The sequence below is a fragment of the Artemia franciscana genome, chromosome 1, assembly GCF_032884065.1.
Source record: "Artemia franciscana chromosome 1, ASM3288406v1, whole genome shotgun sequence".
Classification (NCBI taxonomy): domain Eukaryota; kingdom Metazoa; phylum Arthropoda; class Branchiopoda; order Anostraca; family Artemiidae; genus Artemia; species Artemia franciscana.
This window is the reverse complement of record NC_088863.1, coordinates 20,840,972-20,857,870: the sequence shown is the minus strand read 5'-3', so window position 1 is coordinate 20,857,870 and position 16,899 is coordinate 20,840,972. Positions and strand designations below refer to the sequence as shown.

The following is a 16,899-nucleotide window of genomic DNA, read 5'->3' as shown; positions in this document are numbered from 1 at the left end:
TAGGACCACTTGGTCGGTACGATGACCCCTGGGGAAAAGAAAAAAAACAAAAAAACAAACAAACAAATAAATACGCACCCGTGATTTGTCTTCTGGCAAAAAATACGAAATTCCACATTTTTTTTAGATAGGAGCTTGAAATTTTTTCTATAGGGTTCTCGGATACGCCGAATGCGACGTTGTGATTTTCGTTAAGATTCTATGAATTTTAGGGGATGTTTCCCCCTATTTTCCAAAATAGGGCAAATTTTCTCAGGCTCGTAACTTTTGATGGGTAAGACTAAACTTGATGAAATATATATATTTAAAATCAGCAATAAAATGCGATTCTTTTAATGTAGCTATTGATATCAAAATTCAATTTTTTAGAGTTTTGGTTACTATTGAGCCGGGTAGCTCCTTACTACAGTTCGTTACCACGAACTGTTTGATAAGCTGAATCGATGTTCCTTTCTTTGTTTCCTAAATGCATCTAACAATATTACGCTGCAGCAAGATAAATCTATTGAAAAATCACAAAGAAATTCTTGAACCTTTCCTGTAGTCGTATCATCATCGCACAATCTTGGGAGGTGGCAGGCTTGTATATATTTACGTTCTTTGTCAGTTGTCTGTTATCTGAGATAATGTTACCTAATTTTTAATTTTAAATACAAAAAATAAGTTTAAAAAAAAGGAAATAAGGAAAAACATTAAAACTTAAAACGAACAGAACTTGTTCCGTATATGAAAGGGGCTGTCCCCTCCTTAGTGCCCCACTCTTTACGCTAAAGTTTTTTGTTGTTTTAAAAAGTGGAATTGTGAGAAACAGTCAAATTTTAGCGTAAAGAGCGGGCCATTGAGGAGGGGACAGCTCCTTTCATTTACGGGACAATTTTTGTCATTTTAAGGTTTAATGTCACTCCTAACATTTAGTTAGAAAACTTGTTTTTATAACTTGATTTCTAAACATTTTTGAATCTATACTGGTTTTGAATCTGGTTCACCGTACATGAATAGTGAAAATGAAAAGTCCATATTAATTTTATTCTTTTTGGCTAAATGGCTTTCTCAATGTTTTTATAGGACGATTTTGAGAAAAAAAGGGAAGGGGAGGGGGCCTAGTTGCCCTCCATTTTTTTGCTACTTAAAAAGGCTTTTAGAGCTTTTAATTATATTTACAAACGTTTTTATTGGTTATAAATATACGTAACTGACAAATATACCTAAGTGACAAACTTTTTTATTCGTATATTTTTATTACGTATATAAGGGGGTTTGCCCTCTTGTAAATACCTTACTATTAACACTTCAGTTAAGATTTGGTTTCAATTTTGTAAGAATTACCCCTGAATGACAAAGGCCGTTTAATTAGAACAAATAGCTCTTTTGAAATTGCTAAAAATACTTTAGCATAAAGAACGAGGTATTGAGGAGGGGACGAACCCCCTCACATACGTAACAAATTCTTTTCGTTTCAAGTTTCAATGTTGCTCCTTACTTACAGTAGAAACAACTTTTTTATTTATTTAATTTCTCCATATTTTTGAATTGATGCAGGTTTTGATTTTGGCTCACCGTACATGAATAATCAAAACAAAATTTGTGTACTAATTTTAGTTTTTTTTTGCTAAACTGCTTTCTCAGAGTTTTGATAGGAAGATTTTGAGAAAAAAGGGGTGGGGTAAGAGGCCTAGCTATCCTCCAATTTTTTTGGCTACTTAAAAAAGCCATTGGAAATTTTAATTATATTTACGGTCCTTATTATTAGTAATATATACACATACCTTACAAATTATCTTACGCAACGAACTTCTATATTCGTATATATTTATTATGCATAGAAGGGGTCTCATCTCTTTGTCAAATCCTTGCTCTTTACACTGAAGTTCTAATTCTGTTCTAATTTCTTAAGAATTACTCCTGAATAACAAAGATCATTTAATTAGAATAAATAGCTCTTTTGAAATTACTAAGAATACATTAGCTTAAAAAGTGAGGTATTGAGGAGGGGACAAACTCCTTCATATAAGTAATTACTTCTGTTCTTTTTAACTTTCAATAATGCTACTTACTTTCAGTTGAAAAGACTTGTTTTTGTTTAGTTTTTCATTTTTTTAAGCAAGGCTGGGGAATCCAGCGCCACTTTCATGGAAATTCCCTTCAACCATAATAATTGCTTCATTTGAACATCCTCTCACATTACCTTATCCCCAGAGCTCCCTTCTAACCAGAAGAGATCCTCTCTGAAAACGTCAGTATCGTTCCTAATAGTATAACTGAATAATGGATAAAGATCGAAACTTGCAGCCATTCCCCCCGGGAGTTGGATGGGGACTAATTTGTCCCAAAGGACATATTTATTATATTTTTCGACTATGCTGAACAAAAAAATCATATCGAAATTTTGATCAGGTAATCTTAGGAAAAAAAGAGCTTAGGAAACAAAAATGTTTTAAATAATTAATCTAAAGAAAATTCGGAAATAATTTTTCAAAGAAAAGCGAAGAACATATTAAACTTGAGATCAGCACACGAAAATTCTTGTTAAAATTCAAACTAGAAAAGACAATAAATAGCTATTAAAGAATAAATGAGACCCAAAACGAGCAGAAATTAAATCAACAATCACAGCAAAAATCATCAACTACTAATATAAATGAAAAAATTACAAAAAAAATTGCTAATAAAAAGTAAATGAAACCCAAAACGAATGGAAATTAATTAAACAATCATAGCAAACAAACAAAAAGTTGGTACTAATATGAATGAATAAGTAAATCCTACAACGAAGAAACTTAAAATTTAATATACAAATCAAGTTTAAAACAAAAAAATAACTCCAAACAAAATTCTGATTTTTGCCTCCTATTCTTGCTGTAAAAGTTTAAAACTTACTGCGCTATTGGTACTTTACTGAAAACTTATTATATGAAATATATTTTCTCTGGTACTTGTTAGAACATTGATTTTAAATATAAAAATTAGAGTGGATATATATTTTGTAAGGGATGAGCTTTCAGAAATTAATATAACGCATGAAACTAAGAAAGGAAATAATAAATGAAACGAGGAACATCAAATAGGTGAAAGACAAAATTGAACAAATGTTTTGACAAGGACCACCACAAAGTCGTCCTCAGTGCCCAAAAGAAAGAAAGAGAAAAAAAAGATGGGCAACGATCCATTTTATAACCTGTGATACAGTACACTTTTTCGAGGCGGCCAATGCATAGTCAACTTTACTAAAGTGCAAATACAGGGACTCAAAAATCCGCAGATGGCAGCTCTATTTATAAATGGGAAAATAAATTAAATTACCAAATTATACAATTACTGTATTTAACCATCAATCCAAAAATCATCCAATATCCCAATTCTCTTCAACATCGGTAAAATCGGGTTGGAGGAGTTCTTAAACAATTTATAATTGTCATACAGTAGAAAATTTTCAAAAATTACCATGGATACTGGGAATGAAAATCGAAGAGCAACGCATTCAACTTTTCATCCTCATTTTAATTCAATTAGTTTACATGATGGAATCCTTATGCAATAAGCAGCCATACCTAATTGACCACCAAATAAATAAATCACAGTTGAAAAACAAAAAGCTGAAAAACATCGAAATTAGATTTTCATAAATCTTCATATAAAATATGCTTCCACGTGAGCACATAACTCTATGAAAACAAGTTTAAGTTGTCTGTTGCGCTTTTAAACCCTTCTTTTTTCAAATTTCTTAGTGGAACTGTATTGATCAAGATTTTACTAAAGTTTATTAAGAGAATCGCAAAATGAATTTATTCAGATATTATTTTCTTTGGTGAATCTTGCAATGGAATTTTAAACTCCAATGTTGAACAGCTGCGGACCAGGGGTATATTTGTCAGTGACTCAATAATTTCCGCAGTTGAAAAATATTGCTTTAGACAATGGAGTCCTTTGAAATGGTCTGCCTTCTGCAATTGAGTTAAGTTTCTTAAACATTTTTTTAATTTTGAGAGTCTGAAAAATGAATTTCATTCAAGTGCTCCACTAATTTCTAACATGCTTCCTCGTAAAGTGCGGAGAATACAATATTTGGAGGACTTCGGAATGATTTTATAGGAAAAAATGTCTTCTGCTATGCATCATAAGATCTCAATATCTTTGAAGTTGTGGTATTACTAGAAACACAAAGTTCAGATTGTACTTGGAATTGTGAAGAAAAACCAGAAGTGAAAATATTCATTTAATTTTTAAATTGCAAGTATTCTAGACCCTCCTACTGATATTACTTACTGAAGTTAAAAAATGTGGTTTGATAGTCTTGGTCATTTAAAGTATTTTCTTATCAACAGTTCTATCCCTTATAAACCAAGTTTATAGATCCTAATAGAATATTTAACATCTACATTTGATAAAGAAATCAGGCAGCATTCTTGACGAAATCTGGAAAAGTATTTGTCGGCAGTTTTATCGTTTTCATCAACATCTTTTCTATACTCCCCTAGCCGATGTGTGTATAAACTTATACTAGTTGCATTACTTTGGCTGAATCCAATTATGTAAAGACAATGATTTTGACTGTCTGGTCCTTAAAGAAATATGTTTTATTTATCTCATTTCTATTTTTCCATTGTCAAAAAACTAATGCCACTTTTTATATTGACCTTTTTTTCATACTTTCAATGATTCAATACACACTTTTAGCCTTAGCTTTATTCAATTTTTCAAGTTTTAGTTATAGTTTTTATGCTGGTTTTAGACAAGAAGCTCTGTTTTTCTGTCATCAATTATTTTTAATTGTTTCTTTTATTATTTATCTTTGATTTGCATTACGCCGTTGACCCTGCTTTTATTTTAAAATTTTCTAACTTGAAATGTGGGTTCAATATATATTTTAATTGATTGTGATGTTTTGTTTTTATAAATAAAAGTATTATCTATTAAATTGTCCGTCTGCAAACAATTTCATTTTGTTTTAACAAAATTTTGGATTGGTTCTAATATCTATTTTGGGTCATATTATTTTCTACAATATACTTTACTAATTTGTTTTATTTGTTTACCTTTCTTACGTGTTATACTCTTATAATTATGTTTTAACATTTGTCTATTGTTTAAATTATTTCCTGTTTGTTCTCCATTTTATGACTGAATTTGGAAACTAATGTTATTTGATCTTGTCAATATGCGTTGAAGGTGTAAGATTACTGATAAAATATGAGAGCTGCTCCTCTCGTCTGCAAAACTTGTGGATCATAAGTTGTGTGGGCTCCACCATTAGTGTTTTCCTGTCTTCCCGTCCTTAGAAGAAAGTACCATCTCAATTATTGGCACTTCAGACCTTCCGCGCTTACCCATTTCACTCTCTATAGCTGATTCCCTATATAAAACAAAAAATATAATAAATAAGATATCAGTATTATTATTTTTCATAAGAATTGATCGTTTTTATTGATTAAAAAGTAAGATGTATATTACAAAAAATTTCATTACAAATTTATTAAGTAAAGAAAAAAGTTTCTGCTGTTTTCTGAGAGAAGGAAAAAGAAGAAAACATATTATTCTTGATGAAAATAAATAATAGAAGTGAAACTTGAAAGTAACACTCTTATATGATTGTAAGTTCGTGTATGTTTTATAGGCTTGCTTGGTTATATTCACGCATAATCGATATGGAAACCAAATCTGACTTCTTCCGATTTGAAATGTATCAGGACCTACTAGCTAGTAGGCAAATTCATTTTGACATTTTGGTTCAGGAAACATGGAATAAAACATGGGTAACAAACCTTGAGTTAGAAAACGCTGTGCATATAACATGTTTAAGAGATCCAGTGGACGCGTTTGAATCTCTTTTTCACTACGTTGATATGACTCAGTTTTATAATGTGTCTTCATTTTCTGAATTTGTTCTAAAATGTAATAGCACTGATGGCCCTAGAAGTGAGAGAATGAAAGGATTATGGGGAAGAAATCAATTAAGTTACAGCCTAGGGCTTCCAGAAGAACATTTTGATAATATAAAGATGATCGAAAAATTTTCCAAGGAGATTGAAGAACAGTTTGATCTGGTGATGATAACCGAATACTTTGAAGAATCTTTGATATTTCTTAAGAATATACTAAGCGTACCTTTGATGCACGTCCTAAGCACAAAAAGCAATGCTCGCCATGAAAATTCAAAGCATATTATAACTAATAAGGAAAGGGACATTCTGTCAAACTGGTTGAAGGCTGATATTTATCTGTACCAGCAATTCAGAAGGTAAATAAAATTTCTTCTTATAAAAAGTTCTTCTAGTCAGTTATATTTTACAAACAATAACATAAAAAAAATAATTGTACAGGGACAACACTAAACACTTGTCTGCTTAATAATTATAATCTATAAATTTAGCTGAATACAACCAATACTTGGTGTAAATAAATGATTGTTAATTTCTGTAATAGGGGGTTTTGACAGGCAAAGAATGAAGACAATCAATACTTCGTGTAAATAAATGATTTCTATTCTCTGTAATAGAGGGTTTTGACAGGTGACGACAATTTCCTCCTAAATAAACATTTTTTTTCAAACTGAACATAACAAACTTGAAACCTTTCTATTCAAAAATTTATGCTGAAATATGCATGCAAACCAATAAAAGGATAAATGCTACTCTGCTGTGAAACAACCATCGCAAAAGACTCCCCAAGTCCATCATACGGAGACGAAACCCTCCGGACTTCATAGACTCATAGAACACTAATTATTTAATAATTTTTCCACTCGGATCCTTTATTCTTCATCAACTTAAAAAACTTAACTTCCAAAATTTGCTAAATCTTCATATGTTGCCAAAAAATAATTAAAAAGTCTTTCCTTCCTTCATGAATTGAAAAACTGCCAAAATCACACCTCATTCTAACCCTTTCCAAATATGTTCTTCTTTTGCCGATTCGCATAAAGTGTTATTCAAGTAAAAACATTGGTATATCTTCAACATTTTCTGACGAAAATTTGCATAGAAGAGAAGGAAGCAGAAAATCCAGAAATAAGTAACGAAATTCAAAGTTGAGATTTATATTCTCTTTCCAATAACCAAAATTGATTTTGGGATAACCTTACTTCGTTTTATGTCTTGATTCTCATTCAGAAATCACAGTTACCGTTCCTTCATCACGTTAAATCAGAATTTAGACAGATCCGTCCTAATAAAATGCTTGAAAGATCTGAAGAACACATCTAAAAAGGATTTAAGCTTATGAACAGCATCAGGTAGAAGGTTCCCGAATTATACATTTTTTCAGTTTTTGCAGAAAAATTTTAATAAAAAATATGGGTGAGCTAAAACCTCTTAAAACCAGAGTTAAACTATAAAGAAATTAGCAGCCAAAAAATTTTCGGAACAAAAGTAAGAAGCAACAAAAAAACCCAAAATAAGCGAAATTAGTCTATAATGAAAAAAATTAAATGCAGGAAATAAAATAAGATTAATCACTACCAAACAACAAAAAATTTTAATGAATATGTCTTTGGTATTATTTACCCCATTCTTCTGCTGCTTGTCCCTTTATATATGCAATATCAGTGTTTCAAATATTATTTATAAACTCTGAAGTGAATAAAATCTAAAATCCACAGAAGTTGAAAAAGGTAATAAATTAAACTTGAAAGGAACAAACATTACCCCAAATAAGAGTAAAATAACTAATTACCACCCCATAGCCCATGTAGGTACTTAAGTATCATTTAAGCTTTACCGAAAACAGAATATAGCTTGAAAAGTTTTTATAATCATAATATTATTGATTACCAGAATATCTACAAAATCATTAAAATTCAATCACTTGATTTATTTTATTTTAGACTAAAAAAAAGAATTTATAATATTCAATTTCCTCAAATGATTTTAATCTAGATATTGACCTTTTTCAGGGATTTTAAATCTAATCCTAAAATTAAATAAATTATTAGTTCTGATTAATCATCTTTAAAGTTATTATGTCTTGAATATTAACAATCTCATTGAATCTTAGGTTACAATGTTACATGTATTGTGAAAGAGATTTAGTTTCTTACAGTTTCAATTTTTATTGACAAGGAATTTTCTGTACTTATAGTTTAGTACTATTATAGGTCTTATTTTAGACTCTTTTAAATTCAATTTTAAGGAGGAATATTACTCCCAGGATCACTGTAAAAATGTAATTCTTTTGATTTATATATATTGATTCTTAAACTCCTATCTAGAGTTTCAATTATTATTAGTTGACTACTACTACTACTACTACTATCAGCACACCTTAGTACCTGGCCGAAAGAGGCCAATTCCTATCTATTTCCAATCAAACCCAATCTGTTAAATCCTAATCTTTTCGAAGCCTCCCTATTTACTCTCTCCTAAGAAGGTTTCGTTTCCCTTTAATCTTTCTTAACAACATCATTCCACCCAAACTGTGGACAACCTGCTTTTGATTTATACTTAGACTGCTGGCCAAAAAAGACAATCTTTCACGTCCTTTCATTCTTCATCCACGTAACATTACCGTTTCTGTCTCAACCTCCATTTTATTATAGCCTTAGAAAGTTAAACTGGACCCCACTTTTTGTACAGCCCACTGTTTGAAACACGGCCAGACAGTAACAATCCCAAAACGATCCTTAGGCAATTTTTATAAAAAAAAACATCTGGCAAGTCCTTTCCCATCACTTGGAGTGTCCGCGCTTCAGAACCATATTTTATCGCTGTGATCACTGTAGCTTCTACCATTATAACTTTGATCTGCACACTTAACTTTCTATTCTTTGAAACTTTTTTCAACAGTAAAAAACACCCTGAGCGTTACCTATTTTAATTCCAACTTCTTCATGACACCCATCATCATTACTAATAATTCTACCAAGGTAAGTTAAGCTGTTCACTTGATATTCCTTTTCGTTACCCAACGTTCGCTTCTCATCTTCACCTATTCAGAGTCTTAGCTCTTTTTTCTTCTAAACATTACTTTTCAAGCCTATTCTAGCACCCTGAACTTGCAAAACGTCTAAAAAATCATTTTTGTTTCTCACACCTTCATCAAAGAGGCCTAAATCATCAGCACAATCTAAGTCTATGATGGTTTTCTTCCTTATTTTACTCCATATTCTCCCAATGCCTTTCATTTGCTCCCTTAGATAAATATCATCAAAATCGTTCATATAAATGAGGATAAGATCTGACCATAATAAACTATTGACTTAATACGAAATCAGCGACTAACCTTACTTTCTACCTCCACCACAGCAGGTTTATTCTCGTACATGGCAAACATCACTTTAATGTGTTTGTCTAGCTTACCAGAAAAGGATATGGCCTTTGCTAAGGCTCTTCTGTAAGCGGATTCGAACGCTTGCTCATAATATATAAAACTGAGAACTTAAGTTGTTTGATGACTCTGGCACTTCTAAATCATTTACCTAAGAGTGAAAATCTCGTCGACATATTCTCTACCCTTCCTAACATTCCACCAACAACAGGCTAGTTACTCGACAACTACCAAACTCACTCTCATCATCTTTCTCATACCAGGGTTTAAATTGGTCTTTTCTATAATCGTTGGCTACTTTTCGAAAAATTCTAACAAAAATTTCCCGTTTTCAAAAATTATATCCATAATCTTCATTAACTTATTTCCAACCTCATACCCACAATATTTTATAAGCCAACTTAACACAATATTAGTATCTGGGGTAATATCATTTGTTTATTTGTATAGCACTGTCGCTAACTTTTTCTGACAAAACAATATTGCTTTACATCCATGGTGTCATTATTTTTCTTTTTACCCTATATTCTTGCCCGTAACACTGTCCAGGGTTATCATATTCTCCTATATTCTTTCCATCTATTTAAAACTTTATCATAATCACTAATTGTGACCCTGTTAAATTCTTTAATTGGGACAAGTCAAAATTGACGACTCAATTTATAAGTATGTTAGTGCAATATTTTACCATTGTACCCTCTCTCTGCATCTTCCAAAAACTTAAAAATGTTTAACTTGGTGTTCACTAAACTTCCTTAGTTAATATTTTAAAATTTTTTTCTTTTTTTTATTCCTCTTATTTCCATAAGATCTATCACTCAGATAACGTTTGTACTAGCATATTCTTCCCCCTATTATAATATTCAGTATTTTCGCTAATATTCCTAGCTGTGTTCCTAACTTTCTTCCCTGAGACATTATCAGCAACTTCAAAAAAAATTTTCCTAAAGTTATTTCGCCCATTTTAGATTATCTTAGGCTGCTCGTTATTTATAGTTCTTAATCCGGAATTGTTCGATTTTTCATTTGACGTATTTAAAGTCAACTGATGAGTAGAATATCGATTGCTAGTTAAGAATAGTCCTTAATGAAACTGGAAAAATTTTCTAAAAAACGGTCAAAATTATTTCAAAACTATTGTCTAGTTATATAGTCCATTCACATACCTAATAACATCCTTATTACAAATTAAACTTGCATCCTTATATAAGAGAATAAGGGACATTCCTAATGAGGCACCCCTTTTGCCTGCTATCGCAAAGTGCTGTGACATTAAAAAATAAAATGAAAAAAAAAATGGCTGAGTTTGCTTAATTTTTGAAATTTTACGTCTCTAGCCGGAACAGAAGACATTTTCGCTTGGTAGTGAAATTTTGCGAACAAGTTACTTACTTATCGAGATAACTTTTCCGCTCTATTCTAAAATCATCATTTCATTTGTTATTTGTTATTTCGTCATATTATTTTCCCCAAGAACACCTTTTAATGATGGTTAATAATTTCAGTCTTAAGCGATCTCCTTCCCAAAATTTGTTTGCTTCGTCAAACTAGTGATCTATCTTTATAACTCTTTGCCAAATAGGATTCAGGTTACAACGGTTTTTCATACTGGTCCAAAATTTTTCAAATTTTTCTGAGGAACGCGTACAAGATACCTATTTTTTATTGGTCTCTGACAAGCTTATTGCCTCAGCTTGGTACTTACTTGTCAGCTCTTCATTTTTGGTATAACTACTCTGATGTTTGTTATTTTCTAAACATTTTTCTGAAAAGTTAGTTTTACCAGGGTAATTTTCTCTATAAGTTGGCGTAGACACTTCCACATTCTCCACCGTTATAGAGGTCATTTTAAGTGATAGAAAATCCCCGATATCTCCAGGGTCCCCTCCAATGAGAATATTTACGTTGATCAATTTAACTAGTCTAGTAAGGCGGAAGACATTGTTTCGGAGACATTATGGAGGTGAGCAAAACACAAATAAGTATGCCTGATGAGGTCACAAAACGGGCTGAGAAATATCGGAATGATATGGTTCGACAAATTCAGATTTCTATTTTAAGAGATATTCTAACCATTGGAAGCTTATCCGAAATGTATATAATGAATTGGAAGAAATTGGTCAGTATATTAAGGTAAAAATTATTACTTACGAGGCTCATTGAAAAGTACTTGGGAAAGAGTCTCAATCCAACGAAAAGACCTAACAGTTTGCGCCAAAGAACTATAAGGGGTGATTCGGCTCAATAGTAACCAAAACTTTGAAGACAGAATACTGATACCAATAGATGCATCAAAAGAATATTTCTTTATGCTGGTTCCAAATATATATAACTCATTGACTTTAATTTTACTCATCAAAAGCTAAGATCCAGAGAAAAATTGTCTGATTTTCGAAAAAGAATTAAACACCAGCAAAAAGCCGAAGAATCTTAATGAAAATAGCACAGTGAAATTTAGCATATCAGAGATCCCTACTTTAATTATTTCAAGCTCTCATCAGCAAAAATATTAGAATTTTGCAGTTTTTGCCATAAGAAAAATATCGGAAATGCTTAATATTTTCTCCTGGGGTGAAAGTATCGGACTGATCGTCGTAGAAGATTGGGAGAGGGTGTATTCGGCTGAAAATTCAAAGTTTGAGTGCCCTTTTCATGTAAACGAAAATAATGAAGGGCACCTAGTTCTCCTCCCACGCCTTATTTTTTCCAAAATCATCTTATCAAAATTTTGGCATAGTCCCTTTGTTCTGTATAATTGAAAGAAATAGTCTCATGGAGAGAATTTTCTGTGAGGAGGGAAGCTACAGTGGGATGAATTCTGAATGAGGAATTTTGAACTGAAGGATTTGACAGTATTCCTCTACCAATTTTTTTTTTTTTTTAGTTTATATTTGCTGACCCTAATCATGCACGTGGAGATACTGTGGGGGAATTGTCCAGGGAAATTTTCAGTACTTTTAAAAGGAGAATTGTTACAGTGGTGTGGGGGATTTCCATGGAATAAATTCTCCTTGGGGAAATTTCGCAGGAGAAATTCTCCATAAGGAAGTTTTCAAAGGAAGCAACTTATCACTTAGAAAATGTTCTTCACAGTTAGAAAATAATCGAGATCAAGTCTTGTGTTGTCAAGGTGAAGACAAAAAACGAAGCACCAAATTGAGGCATATAGTAAGCCCAAGAAGATCAAAAATGCCTTGCCTTCTCTAAAAATGTCTGCCCCTTGAAATCCGTTGCTTCCCTCAAAAAGATCCAGAAACCAAAGTACAATGTAAAAATAAACCAATGTGGGTATTCAATTGTGATTTAATGATTATTTTTTATTTCCTTTGTAAAAATCAAGAGATCTAAAACAGAGAGAAAAGAAACAAAACGAAAAAATAATTTGAGAATCTAGGCTGGGATGGCAAAGACTAAAATCCTATTTACAGTTGATAGGATTTATTTTGCATGACGGAAAGTTGAAGTTGAAAAAAGAAAAAGAGAGAAATAAAAAAGATAAAGAAGTTAAAAGTTCAGTCTGCAATGGTGAAAATAATAATTTCAAGAAATTTTTTTCTGTTAAGTCAAGAAGGTAAGAGGATGAAGAGGTTAAGGTAAAAGAGGAGGTTTTTGTTGTAATAGAGAAATATGAGCCAACCAGGAAATAGAACTGAAAGGAATACATTGTGCTTTGGAAAAAATGGGCAGTGTAAAATTTATGGGCTGGATTGGGAAAGTCTTAAAAAGAGATTTAAATAGATTTTACTAACTTTCGGGGGCAGTTTGTTGTTTTTTTTTTGTTTTTTTTTTATTGGGAGGAATCCCTTTGGAAAGGAAGTCTTATCAATTTTAAGTGTATTTGACTTGGTTTGATAGGAAGAAGTTCATCCAATCCCTGAGAAACACGATTTCCCATTGCGAGGATCTAACTACTCCCCCTAAAAAGTCTCTCTGTTGCCCCTTTCCCCATTCTTATCCTGTATTAGTAGCCATGTCTATTTCCTAAGAGCCCTTTTCCTTCAGCTAACAATTAAACTTAACTTTCAATTAGTATTGCTACTTATTTTCCATTCAATTATTCCACGGGCTGGAACACAGAAGAAGCTCATTGATGGTTTCCTCAGATTTACTCCCCAGTTTCTTGTGCCTTTGCCACGAATCTTGGCATATTTTGCCTCGAGCCATTTTAAGTCAGACCAAGGAGCAGGAATTGCTATTACGTAGAAAATATTTTGGCTACTCATTAAGATTCTGCTTGAGTCATCATACAGGATGGATGACTCTTTGCCCATTAAAATCAACTAATGGATTTTATGGAATGAAATTTTAGTTGTCATTCGTTTGCTGCTTGCGCATATTTTTTCTGATTTCGTTCTACAGTTTATCAATATACCTTGACATTTTTACTTTAGTGAAATTACCTTTAGAAGTAGTAGTTGTAGTATTAGTTGCAGCAGCAGTTATATTAGTAGTAGTAGCTGTAGTAGTAGTAGTAATAGTAGTAGTAATATTGGTATATACATATGATCTTTTGGTTAGTTCAGTATATCTGCCAACAATCCCTTTTGTTTTAACTCCATACTATAAGGCAATCCTAAGATATCGGTGGAAATTTCTTTTAAAAAATTGTGAAAATTTATGCTTTTTTGATTTAAATCAACTTGTCCCTGAATGTTATATGGAGTTGCCGCCTTATTAGCCTTAGCCTTAGTAGTTGTAGTGGTGCTAGAAACAGTATTAGTGGGAGTAGTAGTAGTAATATTAATAATGTTAGTAACAGTAGCAAGTCTAGTCTGTATTTTATGCCTTTCGGTTAGTTGAACAGCCTCCCCCCCATTATGCCCTGACATTTTCACCTCTATACCCTTAGGTTCAGTGGCAGTCACAATAGAAGTTGTAAATGAAGCAAAATTAGTACTAGTAGTAGAGGTATTGGTGGTATATGTTGTAGTAATAGTAGTAATATTAGTTATAGTAGGAACTTGCATTTATTGCCTTAGGTCAATTCATCACCACCCTTATCATTCCCTGAAAGTTACAATATAATACCATACCCATTCCTAATACATACCCTTACGACTGCCCACAAGCCATTATTGTCTATTTAGTTTAGCATTCCCCTCAAAATTCCCTGAAAGCTTCAATTTAACACCCTTAGCATTCGAAGGGTCACACATTTCTCCGACTTTATTTAATAAATAAACTATATGAACCCTGAGTGAATAGCAAAACTTAAAGGCCTTGCATCAGTGGCTGTTGGAGGGTTTTCGTCCTCAGAGGTGTAATATTGGCACTTTTTACTAAAAGAACAAAAAAATCAATCAGAAAGTCATCTTTTGGGGTATTTGGCACATTTTTGATGAATATCAGTCGCTATTCTGTCAAGCAGCATTTGCAAAGTATGTCTTAGACCAGTGAAATTAGGATATTCCAAAAATCACTTCATCAAAATCAATTTACCGAGAGAAGCGATTGCCAGTGTTAAACTAATTAAGAAATTACTTAGAGAATGGGTCTCAATTCAAAATTCTGATTTAATGAAAGAACGTGCTATTTTTTTGCCAACGTAATATATTTTCATTGGAATTATATGCCTTTATAATTAAGTAGGTGAACAAAAATTGTGCATATATGTGTTTATTTTTCCTCAAAATTTTCTACGTACATTTTATTTTTGAAAAACTGCCATATAGACCTTTTTGGACAGAAAATAATCTAAATTGGTCACAACTCTAAGAAAAAGTTCGCATTGTCACCAGGATGGTTGTATCAAGCGGCAGGTGGCGCCATGACATCATGAGGAAGTTCACCCTATCTTGGGTTAGAAGAGAAGTACCATATGCATACTGAGTGTCAACACTACATGTATAGACATAAAAGAATACAAATAGTTAGACAAACATTCAACCATTGCCTGGGAAACTATACATAAATGAACTAGCCTTTCGAAAAATCTCTCACATTTACTCTCTGCTTCAGCCAGGGGTTCAGCTACACTGTAAGTGGCAATCGGCTGCATGTTTGTAGACCATAAAGGGATTCTAAAGCAATATTTCATTTATCTAAAATATACTGAAAGTTTACCTTTTATATCAGTGCACCTAAAGATATTCCCGAAAGGGGAAAGAAAAATTGCATGCAGGAGTATTTATGATTTGTTGACTCTGGCCAATGCCCAGCTATTACATCGTGAATCATAGCTGCCAAGAATTACAAACCGTTTTCTCAACTTTATACTAGGATCCCACTCGCAGAAGGAGGAGTGATGGTTAAACATTGGTTCCACTTGGAAAGCCAAGATACTTAATACTTGCAGAAGGAGAATATTTGAATTGCTCTGAAACGAGTTAGAGAACCTCATTCTGAGATGAATTAAAGGAAAAATCAATTTGTCCCTATTCTCAACTAAGGATAAAAACTTTGTTTTATTGATGAAATTATCCGGATAAGGTTTAAAATTTAATCAGACATTAAAATGTCCAAATTTCTAATATGAAACTGATGATAACTTTCTCTTGAGCTTTAAAGCACTAATACTATTAAATGAGGTCAAAACTCTACTATGAAGGACGGTCCTGGCTTTTTCGTGAAATGTCAAAATTGTAATGTAGAATCAGTCTTCCCCACCGAGCTTGTGGCTACTGAACGGGAAGACATTCGATCAGCGTCCATGCAGCTTTTGTCGATGAGAAACTAATAATTAGTGAAATATAGGAGAGATATTAGGGAAAAGCAAAATAAGGAAAACCCTTTATGAGAATAAAATGACCTATATTGAATTCGAAAGGTCCTAAAAAGAAACACAAAGCAACGGAATATTGCGGGAATGTTACTCTTGTGCATACGGGGCTCACAAATTGCTTCCACAGATTTGTGGAAGCAAAAATTCCAAAACTGACAACGCTTTTCCCAATCGAGATGTGAACCCAGTCATCGTCATTTTTATCAGATTTCTAGTGGTGTAATTCTTTTTCTTGAACTTTACCTTCCAGCTTGGAGAATCAACGACTTACCTTTGTTGTGAGTTCATGCTCCTTCCTTTTCTGAGATCAACGATTGTTGTAACTAACCGCGGAGTTAATTGGGGACATTTTTGTAGCTCTGTAGCCTCGATCACACAAGAAGGAGAAAAGATAAGAAAATAATCGTTAGAATATGAATATAAATCATATAAATTATGTGTCATGGATAAGCCATATAGTTTTTTGAGTAGAAAGCTGTGTTTTCGGGAGTCTGAGGCTGGTAACTCACCTTCTATCTTGGCACTTTTTAAACTTACGATTTGAAATACAGGGAATTTATCAATGTTAATGATCCAGAGAATTCAGAGAACACAAGAAAAAAGAAAACAAGTTTCAGTTATTTACTGGTGCATAATGTCTTAGAACATTTCATTGATTTTTGAAATTAAATAAGTTTTGAAATATCATTGAGCAAAAAAAAACAAAAAAACTGTACAATCTTAATATTGTAAAGTTTGATCGAAAAAAAAATCGGAACACAATGGATGAAACTCGAAGTAAGGTTTAATGGAAAATACTGTTTAAAAGGAAAGGGCATTAAGATAAGAGTTTTTAAAAATTTCTTACCATCGAATATACTATCCTAAGAGAAATAGTAAGACTGATAGTACAGGTTCACTTCAACAAAACATAGTTAAGA

At 32.4% G+C, this 16,899-nt stretch overlaps 1 protein-coding gene across 3 annotated transcripts in view; it reads left to right on the top strand.

Annotated features, from left to right (window-relative positions):
• The window catches only part of LOC136026775 (galactosylceramide sulfotransferase-like), a 94,765-nt gene that overhangs the window by 25,048 nt on the left and 52,818 nt on the right, over positions 1-16,899 (top strand). For all 3 annotated transcript variants that reach the window (XM_065703492.1, XM_065703484.1, XM_065703479.1), the window contains exon 2: positions 5,612-6,235. In XM_065703492.1, coding sequence (XP_065559564.1) covers positions 5,612-6,235 — 624 coding nt within the window. The remainder of the gene's footprint in view (positions 1-5,611; positions 6,236-16,899) is intronic.